The sequence below is a fragment of the Drosophila santomea genome, chromosome 3L (genome assembly GCF_016746245.2).
Source record: "Drosophila santomea strain STO CAGO 1482 chromosome 3L, Prin_Dsan_1.1, whole genome shotgun sequence".
NCBI classification, from domain to species: domain Eukaryota; kingdom Metazoa; phylum Arthropoda; class Insecta; order Diptera; family Drosophilidae; genus Drosophila; species Drosophila santomea.
In genome coordinates this window covers 23,068,998-23,085,537 of record NC_053018.2, presented here as the reverse complement: position 1 = coordinate 23,085,537, position 16,540 = coordinate 23,068,998, and the positions used below count along the sequence as shown (strand labels likewise).

The following is a 16,540-nucleotide window of genomic DNA, read 5'->3' as shown; positions in this document are numbered from 1 at the left end:
GCAGGGGGCCGCCGAAATCAGATACGCCAGCAACTATTGCACCTTCACCTATGAATGCGATTTCGAAAATGTTTGAGCAGTTCGCAATACCCTCAGGGGTCGGGTCTTTGCCACGCAGTCACTGCTTGGGCTTCTGCCGCAAGTGCTGGACATTACGGACATTGTGTACAATGTGGACACCGGACGTGCTGGACACGCTGGCTGCTGCACAGTTGATGAAGCAATAACAATGCAGACCGCTGGCCGGCAACCGTGGCCGAGTGGCCAATCAGTCGGGACGCACTGCCAAGTTTGTGCATCGGTAATGAAGCCTCGCTGGCCATCGCACATTCGGCATCTAATTTTGCCCATTACCATAAACGGCAACCGGATCAGTTGGACACGGATTATTGGCAACTATTTAGCCGGGCCCCTAAAGGCCTAGACCTGCCAGCCCGGGCGAGTCCTCACGTTACACACAGATTGGCCTCAATGCGCAAACGGCTGTCCGAAAGTCGTTCTCCGCCAGGTCCAATCTGAGTTTCTGAGTTTCCTGGTTCTGGCCAGCGCTTACGCGACCATCGCGACCATCGGCCTGTTCGTTAGCTCGCTGGCCAGATATGTATGTGTGTTGCCGCTGATTGGCCAGGCCGCCGTCCGTCAGGGCGGTCCACCTGTCCGTCCTTGGGGCCGGGAGACCAACTCTTAGCTAAACTCCTTGTTTTGATTGCTAAGCCGTAAAATGATGGATTACCGAGTTGGGATTCATTTCTTGTTACGGTCATAATAGATTATCGTTGCTCGCTCATTGTCAGAGCTGCCCCTCCCTTTAGCTGCCCGGCCTACCGTTTGGCCAGCGGACAGAATTGCTGTCGTCGGAAGATTTGGCATTTTGATGGAGCATGCTTTACTACAAGCCCTCCAATCGCATTATGCGAATGACCAAACGCATAATTAAACGCAGGTAACTCTGCAACTGGGAAGTAATCAAAATATAACGCTCAAAATATTTGTAACGAAAGCGGGGAAGGATTAATTTATTTTATGGGAAATTATCAGAAAAGTCCACCATTCATATGCTCTCGTATACAGTTGGCTGTTTTATTTGGGTTCAAATATACATATATGTATGTACGTTATAGGGTGGAAAAAATCCGTTACTATGACATTATATTATGACATTTTTCGTTGAAAACACGTTTAGTGGGCTTACTATGAGAAACAGCACAGGCTTAACAATTTAATGCAGTTAACTAAAAGTTAAGCCAAAAGTCCTTATTTAATGTACTCTGTAGTTGAATCTGTTCATCCAAAATAGGCTTGGTAGTACTGGGGCGCGTCAACATATGGTGCCGTGCGTTGTGGGCCTCCGATGAATTTGGCGAATGTAGCTGGCTGGACGAATCCCACGGCTCCGGCAGGATAGTATGCGATGGTGGGATTCACCGGCAGTGCTGGCCCTGGAGCAGGAATTCGACGTGGCACAGGATCTGCCTTGGGTTGGGTTACCTCCACCTCCTCGGCGGCGTCGTCAAGATCCTCCTGCGCTTCACTGTTTACCACAAGTCGAGCGGATTTTGGTTGCTGGGAGGCTGCCGGGAGGCCAAACTGTATAGAAGGCTTAAAGCCGGCTGCTGGATACAATGCCTCTTTTTGCTGGTCCGCTGGGCGAAGATGCTGCGCGGCCACGCCCACATCCGCCCTGACGAGACTGAGTCCGGCGAGAAGACAGACAACCGTCGAGCTGAGTGCCATTGCGTTGAATATGTGGAGCTGGGGCGGCGGGGCCCAGTTTTATACAAACTGCTTAGGATTCGGACTGTGCGTCTCACCGAAAACAATTTTGACATTGACCCAAAAGCGAAGCGAAGCCCGAAGCTCGAATCCATCACCTCATGCACCTTACGAGCAGTGCACTTGGCGCTCCATCAATATGCAGCCAATGTTCTAATACTCGCCCGATTGCGGTCGCCATTAGATTCGGTCATTTTCCAGTGCACAGTGGTCAGTAGCCAGGTGATTATGCAGATGGAGGTGGTAGCAGTTCAGTCACGTCCGCGCGCGACACCGTAAATTAAGCCATCTACTCCGGCGCGCTTATGGGATGGGGCATTTGACTTAGTGCACATATCTCTCCGTGCGGCTTGGCGATGGAACATTTTGTCAAATAGCATGGCCCGGCCCACAAGACATTGGGCCACTAGTCCGGATCACCGCTCGCTAATCAATACAAAGCGTCTTCATTTGGTTACATGCCAGGAGGATACTTCTCCGGACCATGTCGCACAACTCGCCATAAGTTAGACTCTCCTCCAGCAAACGGCAATGAAAAATGCACCATAAATCCCCGCAAAATGGCGGCTGCTGGCTGCTCGAGTTGTCTAGCCCAATATTTACAGCAACTTCAATAAAAATGCAGCGGCTAATTGATGTAATTAATTTATTAAATTACATTTGCCACTTTTTGCCGCGCCTGATGCCTGGTGCCTGCTGCCTGCTGCCTGTCTGCCGGTTTTCACCATCTCCGTGCCCATCCCGTCCCCGTCCACTTCCCGACTCAACGGGAGGCATCCACAAATGGACAGAAGTTGGTAGTTGGCAATCAGTTTATGGGCCATAGAAACTGCGTTTGGGCCGAGAAAACGAGACATGTGGCGTTATTAGCATGTGCTGGCCATCCGTGTCGGAAGCTTCTAGCGCAGCCGGGGAAACTGTACTTCGTTTCGATTAACGTTCTACCATTGTTAATTGGCGAAACTCGAAAGCCATCTGCAGCCCGAAATTGGCTTTCCAGAGCATTTCCATGCGTCATCTCATCTATGATGGGTGCGAATTTGTGGTGAGTTCCACTCGGGCTCGCGTGCGCCAGCTTCCTAGCCGCATACATCCGGGATCATATGAAGAATCGAAACGCCGTCCAATGCGATTTACATATATTTTAATTAACATGGCTGTACTGTGCGTGTACACCATACAATGGTAATAAATATTTGGTCAAAAACTTTATTGCTGTTCGCAAGTGTTTTCCATCCATCTAATATATTTTAGTCAATAAGAAAAATGTTTGAAAAGCTCTTCTCGGAAATCCATCAGATTTCACATTCAAGCTGAAACTGGTCGTCATATTTCAACGCATTCGGAGGCCACTCCAGCGTCACGCATGCGTCTGTGCCCCAGCTTCAGATTCAGGCTTATGCCCAGGCTCATCCCCATCCTCATCTCCATTCCGATTTGTGTGGATGCTGCAGCTCTGAATTGATACGCCCCGTGCACTCACAATTAATATTCGGGCTGACCAAGGAGATGGTAGCTGGAAGCTGGTAGCCGGGCCAGAGATTTCTCTAATGCCCGCCCGGTTTTCAGGCACTATCACTTGATTTATTTTCCTTTTTAGTGTCTTTTATTTTATGATTTATGCAGCCACCATTCGAGCGCAGCTCTCGTGCTTTAGTATTGTGCCCTGCACTGTGCTGCACTGTGCTGCACTGAGCTCGAGCTGATCCTCCTATTGCACCACATCGGCTGCCACCACCGGCTGCCTGCACTTGTGCTGCCCGTCACGTTCCAGGTCGACGACGATCTGCTGACTCAGGATGCCCATCTCCCCGCAAATGGCCAAGCAGGCAAGTGGACAAGTGGCAGAAATAGACAAAGGCGGCGTTAACGACAATTGCGCACTAATTATCGCCTCATGCGATGCATAGGGGATCGGGTCCAGACCCAGGAGTGGGACTCTGAATAGCATTCCTGGCGGGCGTGAATTGAATTCCCTGCATGACGGCCGCGACGATGATGATGGAGATGAATAGTCTGCTCGAGGATTGCCACCTGTCCGGTGTTCGATCCATCGCGATGGTCACTGGTAACTACTTCATTTAGAAGCGAATGCCTTCGCGCTGCAGTCGGTTGGGTCGCGGTTTGATTTATGGCGCGGGAAATTAAAGTTGCGCACACTTCTGCGTGAGTTGCAGGAATGCAGTTGGCTCATTAGCCGGACAATGCGTCGCTATTTGGGTTAGGTACATGGAGTTTTGCCCGTCATGGTTGCCAACGGTGATGGTCAACGCGGAAGCGCTGCGCTAGGATAATTGCATTGGGCAGGACGGGTCTTCGAGACCCATCTAACAACCATTCAAAATCGTTGACAAATAACGCCAGGGAAGCGGTGGCGAATAGACCCAGAATAGACTGCCAGAATCCAAGACATACGTAAATGGCACGGTGTAAGGTGTCAGTCTTCACCACTGACAACTATCATCGCACAAGACCACACAAGTCCGAGCTCCGATTTCTAACCCGATCACTAATAGGGGACCCCTGTTCTTAAACAAGCGTGGAACACGCATCTTTTCAATTACTTCACATGCAACGGTGGTTGCTTGTAAGTCTAAGGTAAATGCATGTGCATGTACATGGCTCAACAAGTGCTTTCCCCTACGCGCCAAAGGTCCGGACCAAATCCAAAACATTGGATTAGGTCCAATGCAAATTAGCTGCCATTCCGATTTGCCCATCACTGGAAAGTCTGCTGCGAGTACCCACTGGAAGAGGGCCATTCCTAATTAGCCACTTGCCAGAAGATCAATGATGTCTTGGCCACGTGTCGGTGGTTGGTTAACTGGGGTGTGCCACCATCCCGGCACCTTGTCACTTGAAACTCAAGGCAGGATTCGGGTGCCTTTGTCACCGCCCTCCTCTTTTTCCGGTGGGTGCCAGATTATTTGCATTGGGTTGTTGTGGTTACTCAACAGCGCGTGGATCTGTTTGGTGTAGGTTGCAGTTGCTCCTTTCAGCCTATGCCGCCAACTTGAATTTTAAATGCAGCAGGGATAAAAACTCAAGGGGCGTACGCGACACTAAAAGCTCCATTCTTAAGGATTAGGTGATCGTAATCGGCAGAATATTCACCCTATAGGGTGGGGAGTACTTCCTTCTAAGCTGTTACTCTACGACCAACTGGCAATAAAAAAATTGTGTACAGATAAGTATATAGAAACATGTATTTATTTTGTTGAAGTATGTTAGGACGATTTAAAAAATGATAATACGATTTTTCCATTATAACTTAGTATTTAATTACAAATTAGGTCTCGTATGCCATTGTTCAGTAATTGCGAAAAGTTATTTATTTGCTTTAAGGGCTTCCGATTGGACAACAAGTGTCGCATATGCTTTACTGAACTCAACTCGGTCTATTAGTCTATTAATTTCCAAGGTCGCATATGCTTTACTGAACTCAACTCGGTCTATTAGTCTATTAATTTCCCAAGTTAAGCGTTCGAGGTTTCCATGAAATATAGTGGCATGGCAAAAGTACGCTCAGACTTTCCACAAAATAATTTCTCCTTTTTTTTACTGCATTAGATTGGCAAGTTCATGACACCACGTGGGCAAAACAGAAACACTTGGCGACAGCGCAACAACATCGGGTTTTGGCTCAAGCTGGTGCTACGACAACAGGTTGCTCTGTGCCCGATATCAAATTTCAAGTTCGGATGGCCAGTTGGCGTACAAAACGAAACCGAACGAAGAGATGCGATCCCAAATAAAATAAAACCCCCCTTGTTCAAAAACCAAGCCACCCGGTCTGTAATCTGTGTCGGTATTCTGGCAATTTAATGAGTTTGCAGTCTGCATAAGATACATGTATAGGCAAATATTTCTGATGTTTTATTTCAACAGAAATCGAGAAAACAATGACAACTCTTGTCAAGGGAACTCTTCTCTAAAACAGACCAAGGGCCACATTAACGACTGCGTGTATCCCTGACCTTTCCAGAAAAGGAGGTTGATAGCCCACGAAAACTCCTGGTTTAGGAGATATGTAACTAAAAAAATGTTTGGCTAATATTCCCGGACGGTAGGATGGATGGGCAGACAGACAGGCCTAAAAGTATCACGATACGAAACGCTAAGCACTAGAGCGTCGCAGACTTAATAAACAGCTGATTATCCGAGAAGCGAGGGAGCATCTGTTAGACGAAGTGATCAAGTATAGCTTTTCATCTGGTTTATTAGTTGCGTGGCCTGCGTAGGGGTAGGACATAGGTTACACCTCAGCAAAGACTGTTGCATGCCACATAGAAACGTTTTCATTAAAGCAAACCATCACTTGGGAGGTTGGCTGCAAGTGGCACTTATCATTTATAAAGGAGAAACAGCAGTGCAGCAAACGCAGCGAATTTAATGGACTGTAATTACGCCTGGCAGTTGCTTGTCTGTTGTGCGCTATAGAAAATTAAGACCTAAATTTGCGTGTGCAAAATTTACGACGTGTTTACGATGCCTCAAATTATTGGTTGTGCTAATGCGTTACAGAAACGCGAAGTTAATTTCCGCTCTCTGTGCTTCAGGACTGGTTATCGCGACCTCAGCCGTGGTCACACCCCTTTCTACTTTGATGAAGGGGAGGAAGTAGACTCCGTATCAACTGTCAGAGCCAAAGATTTTGAGTCAAGTATTTCAGCAAGAATTTACATATAATATTTAAAATTTGCAGTGATAGGTTTCTACTTATCCAAGCGTTGGTAATTTGGAAATTTTTTGTTAAATGGATCTGGAACGTGAACTGCCCTTCACCGATGTCTCAATGGAAATTGATGTGCCCGAACCGTGGAGTGATGTGAGATCGTCAGACAGCCTGCTTACCCTGAAGCAGAGCGGAAGCCAAGAGACGATAAGACCATCCGGGTATGAGTTAGTTGATCCATCCGATCTTAGCTCGGACGACATTCACCTGAGTCTTCTAGTAGAGGTTTGTATGGCCAACACGGACGCTCGGTAGTTTATAAAAATCTGTCGCCGCAGAAAGGTTTAATTGACATTAACTCATTGGACAAGCCCTCGGCCACAGACCTTACAGAGGACTATCCGAGGCTTTTGTCCAGGTCGGCGGATCGTGGAGGAATTGCTGAAATAGTCAAGGAAATGCGAAACGAATTCATGAATAAGCTGACCTCTAAGGCTAAGAGCTTTAAGGAAATCCTGATAAAGGTAAGAGTTTCTTGTAGAATTTCGTATTCCTCAATGTTACACTTCCAGAGAGGCTTGATGGAACCAAACGGCGAAAATCCTATTCTGCAGAATAAAGAAAAGACCGAAAATGAATCTCAGATTTTAGGGCGTAAAAAAAACGCGGGCAAATCAAAGAGGACATCTTTAGGGGAAGGCGACGACAATCGAAATGGTGAAATCGCCCAGCTCATCAATGAAATCAATCAGTTTACTTCTGGCATTGACAATGATCCGAACACTGCGGACTGGTCTCATTTCCGGGAAAGCCTGCTGAAAATACATAAGTACTATGTTAGCGTCAATGAGCCGGAAGAAAAAGACCATGAACGACCAATTAGCAAAATCGACGCTGTCAAATTTTCAGAACCATCATACACCAACGAGCCGTTGGAACACCTCAGCAGTCGGGCCAAGTATATCCGTAAAAATATCCGAGGTCTCGAATGCAAGATGCTAACCCTGGACCACTCCATTGATGACTTTAGCGACAAGTTCAATCGCAGCTTGAAAACCAAAGAGCAAGTGGAGCGGGAAATGGTGGCTATCGCACTGGAACGCGATAAAATCGGCCGACGCCTTAGCCACATGGAAGTGGAATTTCGCAAGGCCAAGGAGAAAATATTTCAACGGGGCAGGAACCCAAAACTCCCAAGCAATTATCAATCTTCTTCAAGCAATAATCCTAGTTTTGGATCATAATTGTTGTGGTTTATACAAGCTCACATCAACAGTTTATTGATTATTACCAGTAAATCGGGTTAAAAAACCCTTTCAAAGTAATACTAATAGTTATTATTTAGTTATGAAACTACAGAATTGTGCCGTCCAAATGAGCATTTGGAATGTGAAATTGATTAGCCGATAACATAAGTTTTATAACCTTACTTGAATAATAAAATTGTATATGCCGACAAATTTTTCAAAGAAATAATAATAATGTAGTGCGCTTAAATTTATTTATTTTAAGTTTTGTTAATATTATTGTTAATATATAGCATAGCGATATAAACTGACATAAAAACAAGAGAGAACGCTATAGTCGAGTTTCCCGACTATCTGATACCCATTACTCAGCTAGTTGAAGGGAGAAGAAGTGTCTTAAACACTGACAATTTTTGGCGATTTGTGGGCGTTAGAGTGGGCGTGTCAAAACGTTTTTTGGCAAATCGATAAAAAGTTACAAAACCAATACAAAATTGAAAAAATATCAAAACATTTTGAGCGTAGCAGCTTTGGGTGGTTTGTGGGCGTTAGAGTGGGCGTGGCAACATGAATCGACAAACTTGCGCTGCGTCTATGTCTCTGGAGTCTGAATGCCTAATCTCAACTTTACAGCTTTTGTAGTTCCTGAGATCTCAGCGTTCATACGGACGGACAGACGGACAGACAGACGGACGGACAATAAACTTTTTCTTTTGGCATTTCCGCTTCTAATTAAGCTCCAAGCTGATAGCAGTTTGTGCGCTGATGGAACTCAAATCAGTAATAAAATACATAAAAACGTTTTTTCCAGCGATGAGTAAAAAATTAAATTTGTTTACATTTAGTTGGAAAGAATGTTTGAAGCGATTTATTGTAGTTTAAGCAAAAACGGAAGCTCAGTTCGGCGTACAGTCTCTACTTTTATTCTTTTAATAAGCCCCTTTTATATTTACACGATTTTCTCATAATGTCGAAGCAAACCAACTTGTTTTAAGGCAATGTTGGAGAAGTTTACTCGGTGTGAACATTTTGATCGTTTTTACTCAAATCCTATTCTTCGAAAACGATTTTTTATATATTTAACACTAAATAATTCACAATCATAGTGCTCAGCTCCACCCGCGTTTCCCTTATATATATATATATACTCGAAAATACCCTTCATGGCCTTTCTCTCTCTGTTTCAAATGTAAGCTAATTCTAATTTTTCAGAATACAATAGACATTTTGGTCCCAGGTACATTGCGCAAAGGCCGGACTACTTTTAAAACAATCAACATTTATAGTATTGCATTTTATAAATGTGTGCAAAAGCTCAGCAAGTCACGACATATTTGGCATTCATAAAAATAGACAAAAACAAATACGAATTCACAACAAATAGGGCAAATGCTTCCGATTTGAAAAGATCAGCATTGAGCCGACAATAACATAACCTCACACGGTGGTAAGGAATCGTCTTACGATTACGACGCGGTTCTACATCTTGCATGAGGGAAACCGGTGCCACTTGGAAAATGTGGAAAATGTGCATGGAGGAGTGTGCCAATACCGGCGGCATATTAAGGCAACTGACCTGCTCGATGACGTGCATCTGGAGCCGACGGCTGAGCCGCAACTTAAAGGGCTGCCAGCGGCACTGCAAAGCTACTCGGAGCAAGAACTTCGACGCGGAGGTGACGGGTTGACTCTGGTCGCTTGGGGCGGTCTGTATCCGAGGGCTCCTTGGTTCGACGGGAAGGTGCGTGGAAGTCAAACATTGGGATGCTGCGTGGTGGCCTGTTGTGTGGCCAGTACATTCCACCACCTTGGCGAGTGGAGCGGAAAGCTGCTGGACGCTATGGTGGTTAATGGAGACCGCTACTACCGCGCCAGCGTGGAGCTGAGATAGCGTTGGGACCTTAATCTGTGTGTGGACGATATGTGCATCGAGTTCACAAAGTGGACCTACGATTCCTGGTGCAACTTGAGCTGGTGACCTTTGGGGCATGTATGTATATAGCTCCTCTGCCAGCACCGAAATGATTTTTCTGGAGGGCCTCAACTACTATTTCATGCGTTTTCAGTGTGGCGTCCTGGAGTGCCAGGAACGGCACTTATCCTTCGGACACAGCTTCAGCCACGATGGTGGCTACTTCCTGTTCGAATGTTCCACGTGGGACGAACCCCTGTTCCCGGACGACATGGGCGCCTCCTACGTGCTGCTGGCCAAGCAGCAGCAGATGATTTTCTACTTCGTGGTGGTCAATGTGCGGCTCAAAGTGCGGTGCCGAAATGTTAAGTTCCGGCTGTACAACGTGGACGTGGCCCGAAAGCCCGGTATTGCTCGAAAATGCAGTTGCAGGGGAATCATGTACCTAAGTCGCTTGACTCGGAATACCAATTTTGATTCTATTTTACCTCTGCCAGATAGTATTATTTTCTCGAAAGTTTGCCAAGACCCCAGTGTATGATTTCTATGCGACAAATAACAGCAACCTTAAACTTTTTATTTGGATGTTCATTTCTAAAATTGATTTCATTAAACTCTACACATTTTGTAGTAACCCCGAACTTACAGAATACGGTTTTTAAGAGAAACTCCTGCAACTCAAGAGATTTCTCCACGCCTCACTGTGTGGCCAAGCAACCAACTGACTCAGAAAACCAGTTCCGTTTCAAAACCAAAACAAAAGAGTTTCTCTTCTCTTTTTGCCAGTTGCGGAAAGTTAAAAATAAAACACAAATAATAAATAAAAGTAAAACCTGTCCTCTACGCAAATATGCAAAACATTGCACGGAAACTGTGAATCAGGCTGAGAGGTACGAGAACGAAAATAAACGTAAACAGACAAATAAGGCAGGAATGGCACGAACTGTAAGGCAAATAAAACAAAACTGCATTCCAAAAACTCAGTCAAATGCGAAAACGGCAGTGAGGCGGCGCGCAGCACGAGACAACTCACAACTTCTAAAAAGGGCAGCTCAACCAAGTGGAGTGGCAGAGTGGCAGAATGAGCGAAAATCGACGAAAACAAAATCCGGTTTCGTTTTCAACCAGCACAGAACAAGGCCCGCGAACCGAACGGAACGAAACGGTTCGAAGGAGGGACAGGGATCGGGGACGTCCCTTTGTTGTGCAGCCTTTCCTATGTATTTATTGCATCGTTTTTGCTTTCCGCAGATGCAGACAATGGAGAAGGAGGGGAAGTGACAGTGGGAGTGGGAGGGGAAGTAGGAGCTAGCCGAAGCAAAAACCCCCCTGACAGGATGGATTGTCCGGGAGACGAACTTGAAATTTAGATTTCGAGAGCAACCGCCAGCGATGCAGGCGTAGCAATCGCAGTCGCAGCGCAGTGGGCAGTGGGCAGCGAAGAGCGCAATTTGGGGAGCTCTCTCCTGCAGGTATGCGCACTGCAGAAGTGTTGGTGAGAGCAGGAGAGTGTAGGCATGGGCGTGGTGGGGTTGTGCATTTGGCTCGAGGGCTACCAAGCAACAATTCCTTATCGAAACTGAAATATTCGAAAGCCCCAGTCATAATTTCAAACGGCAAACAAATGCCAAGTGACAAAAGTTCGAGGTCATTGCATCATGAAACACCGCTCTCACCGCTCTTCACTGGGTGGCTGAAAAAAGAGCCAAACTGAAATTAGAAAATAAAGTAATGCTAAATGGCCAAAAAGTGAAATCCATAAAAACGAACTAGAGCCAAATACAAGCAGGAAAAAGCCATTGCAGCGGCGTGCCACTTAAGTAGTTGGGACTGGGAATGGGCAGTGGCGGGGAGTTGGAGAAGGAGACCAGAAGGGACAAAAAAATGTTTGGCAACAAACTTCATAAAAGATATAGCAGATGCGCCAAGGCAAGATAAAAGATCTTGAACAAGGTTTGGCGAGATTTTACATAGTTCTAAAAGCCAAGCATATCGTGGCTATAGTCCGAGGAAGAGAGAAAGTGATCGAGAGTTTGGACTCAAAGCTAGGAGGACTTGAACAGTTGGGTTTTATCCAAGACTTTTGAAAACATTATTCTAATGTCTTTGGTTTTATGGTGTCGCGTGCAATATCATGTAAATCTCTTCCTCGAGTACCTCAAGAAATTAACAAAGCAATTTAAAAAAAATTTAACTCGTAGGCGTGGCAAAATTGCACTTTACTTACTTACTATTTAAATACAGCATAGAAATAGTAATAGCCGAAAATATGTACATCATAATTTATAATACATTTCGTAAAAAAATTGTCGGTAGAGTATTCAGCTTGCGACGTGTAAAAAATAGTTGAAGGCAGAAATTCTTAGGTGCTTAGAGTTTGTTTACCCATGTTGCCCCGCCCACATTGTGTCAACAAACTTGCGTTAATGTCTCTGAAGACTGCATGCTCGACCTTCTCGACCTTCTAGCTTTTATAGTTCCTGATATCTCGACGTTCATACGGACGAACAGACGATCATGAAAATATTATAATGTTTAACATTTAAATATTTTATGTCGTCTCGAAGGTCATATAAATAAACGACCTCATTACAATTGTAATGGTCTCCCCGTGGTGTTTCCTGGGTGCCAATTATTAAATATTATTAATAATAAACATTTAAGTGTACATATGTATGTGAACGGTAACTAAGTCAAGCGGCGACTTTTACTAACGCATATAAAAACAAGAGAGAACGCTATAGTCGAGTTCGCCGACTATCTGATACCCGATACTCAGCTAGTGGAAGGGAGAAGGAGAGTCTTAAACACAGTTTTTGGCGGTTTGTAGGCGTTATAGTCAGCGAAGCAGAAAGTTTTTTTGGCAAATCGATAGAAATTTACAAGACCAACACAAAAATGAAAAAATATCAAAACATTTTTCAAAAGTGTGGGCGTAGCAGTTTTGGGCGGTTTGTGGGCAAAAGTGTGGGCGTGGCAGTTTTGGGCGGTTTGTGGGCGTTAGAGTGGGCGTGGCAACAAGAATCGACAAACTTCCACTGCGTCTATGTCTCTGGAGTCTGTATGCTTAATCTCAACTTTCTAGCTTTTGTAGTTCCTGAGATCACAGCGTTCATACGGACGGACAGACAGACGGACAGACGGACATGGTCATTTCGACTCGGCTATTGGTCCTGATCAAGAATATATATACTTTATATGGTCGGAAACGCTTCCTTCTGCCTGTTACATACTTTTCAACGAATCTAGTATACCCTTTTACTATACGAGTAACGGGTATAAAAATGCCATAAAAAATAAAAGTTACGGCATCCATTTTTAAATAATATTTTATTAGATCATATTACAACTGACCTAAACTTTAATTAAATTCGTTTCCCAAATCAAAATTGATTTCGGCTCGAAAATCGTCTCCTAGCGCATATACGCTGCCATACGCAATATTATGCTTATTGTTTTTACTCACACAAGCAAGTGAATTCTCTTCTTTCTTTATAGGGTCGAGAACGCTTCCTTACAACAGTTACATATATTTTTTGTAAATCTAGTAAAGTGTTTTACTCTACAAGTAATATGATGAGATTTTTGATAAATGGTTTGTCTGTATGTACTTTCTGCGGGTTTCTTCTGGATCTCTCATTCCCTTGGAGGCTTAGATATTCGCTTCGGATGACGCGTGTCCTTAAGCTGATCCCTGACGACCTTGCTAAGCGTGTGCTACCAGATGCTCGTAATGGTTTGGAAATTCTCAGCGATAGCATTAAGACGATTCCTTACCACCGTGTGAGGTTATGTTATTGTCGGCTCAATGCTGATCTTTTCAGATCGGAAGCATTTGCCCTATTTGTTGTGAATTCGTATTTGTTATACCCGTTACTCGTAGAGTAAAAGGGTATACTAGATTCGTTGAAAAGTATGTAACAGGCAGAAGGAAGCGTTTCCGACCATATAAAGTATATATATTCTTGATCAGGATCAATAGTCGAGTCGATCTGGCCATGTCCGTCTGTCCGTCCGTCTGTCTGTCCGTCTGTCCGTCTGTCTGTCTGTCCGTCCGTATGAACGCTGAGATCTCAGGAACTACAAAAGCTAGAAAGTTTAGATTGGGCATACAGACTCCAGAGACATAGACGCAGCGCAAGTTTGTCGATTCATGTTGCCACGCCCACTCTAACGCCCACAAACCGCCCAATACTGCCACGCCCACACTTTTGAAAAATGTTTTGATATTTTTTCATTTTTGTATTGGTCTTGTAAATTTCTATCAATTTGCCAAAAACCGTTTTGCCACGCCCACTCTAACGCCCACAAACCGCCCAAAGCTGCCACGCCCACACTTTTGAAAAATGTTTAGATATTTTTTCATTTTTGTATTAGTCGTCTAAATTTCTATCGATTTGCCAAAAAACTTTTTGCCACGCCCACTCTAACGCCCACAAACCTGCACTTCTACTAGCTGAGTAACGGGTATCAGATAGTCGGGGAACTCGACTATAGCGTTCTCTCTTGTTTTTGTCTATTTTTATGAATGCCAAATATGTCGTGACTGGCTGAGCTTCCGTTTTTGCTTAAACTACAATAAATCGCTTCAAACATTCTTTCCAACTAAATGTAAACAAATTCAATTTTTTACTCATCGCTGGAAAAAACGTTTTTATGTATTTTATTACTGATTTTCGTTCCATCAGCGCACAAACTGCTATCAGCTTGGAGCTTAATTAGAAGCGGAAATGCCATAAGAAAATGTTATTGATCAGCTGTCTTCAAAGAATTGACAAGACAGCGGCCGGAGGGGTTTTCGGCGACAACATTGCTGGGTAATTAAAATTAATTTTCGCAAAATCTCGGGAATCATCAAAAAGTGAGCAGCGCCAACCAGCCACGAGCAATGATTTCCAGCGTGCTGGCTCTGGAAGTTGTGGCCGAGGTCTCTACTCAGTCAGTTGGCGGCAGAGAAATCTAGTTTTCCCAGTTCGGTCCCGTAATGATAAATGGTGTCTGGTTAGCGCAGCGCCAAAAGAGAAACAAGTTCACCTGCCAGAAGACAGCCCAAAAGCCGTCTCCAGTACACCAGCCTTCTGCGGGAAAGTCTGATAATTCTGCGGGTCAGCGGGTTGGGGAATTGGGTCCGCGGACTCGTGTTGTATTTCAATTAGAGTAAAGTCGTCCTATACCCCATTTAGCAACAAAGTAAGTGGCAATGTATGTTTTCGCTATTATCATTTTAATTTATGTTATGTTCCTACACACATACCTCATGCGACCACTAGCTGCAGTTCGATCATGGCCACGGCATCCATTGTGATGTAGTTGGCCAATTTGTTAGATGCTGAAGCAGCATCTAATGGGCCATGAGCAGGAGCAAGCTGCTGTCATTGTGGTGTATGCAGGAAAATCGCTGGAAGCTCTGAAAGCTACCGACTTGAAACACTAAAAAAAATCTGGGTGCCAAGAAAATCGGGTATATCATCGAGAAAGCATAAACGACTGTTTTCAATTTCTCCTATTACATATTTAATATGGTATTTAAACTATTTTAAGTAAAATATAATTTTTTATTCATGTAAAAACTGTTATATATGAAGAAATAATTTTTGATAATTATAACAAGTTATTATTTTTTAATTAATCTTAATACTACCCGATTTTAATAAACAAATTTCTGTAACCAAGTTTTTTTAAAAAAGTAATAAACTACCAGTGTTGGGGAGTACCTAGATACTTGTACCTAGGTACATACATAGGTACCATTTTGTGGTATCTTTTACCTTACCTAGGTATACAAATATTATGCTACCTTTTACCTTACATAGGTACAAATTTTTGTATACCTAGAGAATTAGGTAAGCTAGGTAAAAAGGTACTGAAATATTTGTGTTAGCTTTATTTATTACTAAATAGACTTTTTGATCATTTTCCTTTGAACAAAATAATCAAACTCCACAATAATAATAATAAGCTGATTCCACCATAGAAAATTATTTATGTTTCGATTCTAATTTCACAATTTTCCACGCAAATGCTGTTCGGTTATTATTAGCTTAAATCAAACACTCATATTTGATCATACCTTAACAATTTGTGAAAGAACCCAAAACTGTCCATAAGAGACGAAAAATGTCCGTAAAAGAAAGCTCAAAAAAAAGGCACTACCTTTTGTTTTAAATGGCCAATTTTTTAAGCCAGATGTGAATTGTGTATTGTGTGTAAATAAAGCGATTAAATTCGACGAAAATTCGACTGGAAATTTACACAAACATCTTAAGGCAAGTATAGTATAAATATTATACTATATTGGTTATAATATTATTATATGTTCATATGTGTGTATTTCTGTGCAAGTTAAAAGTGAAGTAAAGTAAATGAAAATAAGTATAAGTTCTGTGCTTCGGGATATAAAAGTTCGTTTATACTTTTTAAATTAAAGAACATTTTATTGACAAAATCAAATTTTGTAATGTGTAAAAAGGGTATTTTCTCGGAAAATATTTAATGCGCGAAATGTGTATTTGTACATGGAAAAAAATGATTTTGTAAATAAAAGCGCATTTAATTTAGAAAATATAAAAATTGTGCTTTGATGTGTCGACGCTTTCTCTATACCAAATCAAAAATGAATGGCTACATCAATATTTATTGGAAATGGATGATATATATTGATGTAGCTATTCATTTTTACATACGCACATACAATAATTGGCGCCAAAATATTGATAATATATATTGATGTAGCCATTAATTTCTACATACAATAATTGGCGCCAAAATATTGAATATATATATTGATGTAGCCATTCAATTTTACATACGCACATACAATAATTGGCGCCAAAATATTGATAATATATATTGATGTAGCCATTAATTTCTACATACAATAATTGGCGCCAAAATATTGAATATATATATTGAAGTAGCCATTCATTTTTACAT

At 43.1% G+C, this 16,540-nt stretch overlaps 3 protein-coding genes across 3 annotated transcripts; 2 read left to right on the top strand and 1 right to left on the bottom strand.

Annotated features, from left to right (window-relative positions):
• Window positions 1-1,076: 1,076 nt before the first annotated feature.
• LOC120448560 lies at window positions 1,077-2,406 on the bottom strand. Its single transcript, XM_039630616.2, has one exon. The coding sequence runs from the start codon at window positions 1,732-1,734 to the stop codon at window positions 1,285-1,287; it is 450 nt and encodes a 149-aa protein (XP_039486550.1). The 5' UTR covers window positions 1,735-2,406; the 3' UTR covers window positions 1,077-1,284.
• A 4,014-nt stretch (window positions 2,407-6,420) lies between these two features.
• Window positions 6,421-7,904, top strand: LOC120450026. The gene is made up of 3 exons (XM_039632768.2): window positions 6,421-6,733; window positions 6,787-6,972; window positions 7,021-7,904. Exons 1-3 carry the CDS (start codon window positions 6,530-6,532, stop codon window positions 7,690-7,692), a joined length of 1,062 nt encoding a protein of 353 aa, XP_039488702.1. The 5' UTR covers window positions 6,421-6,529; the 3' UTR covers window positions 7,693-7,904.
• Window positions 7,905-8,980: 1,076 nt separating this feature from the next.
• LOC120448494 lies at window positions 8,981-10,184 on the top strand. Its single transcript, XM_039630523.2, is given in 3 exon segments — window positions 8,981-9,393; window positions 9,396-9,697; window positions 9,699-10,184. Coding segments are annotated over 3 exon segments (960 nt in total). The 5' UTR covers window positions 8,981-9,185; the 3' UTR covers window positions 10,149-10,184.
• The last annotated feature ends 6,356 nt before the right edge of the window (window positions 10,185-16,540 follow it).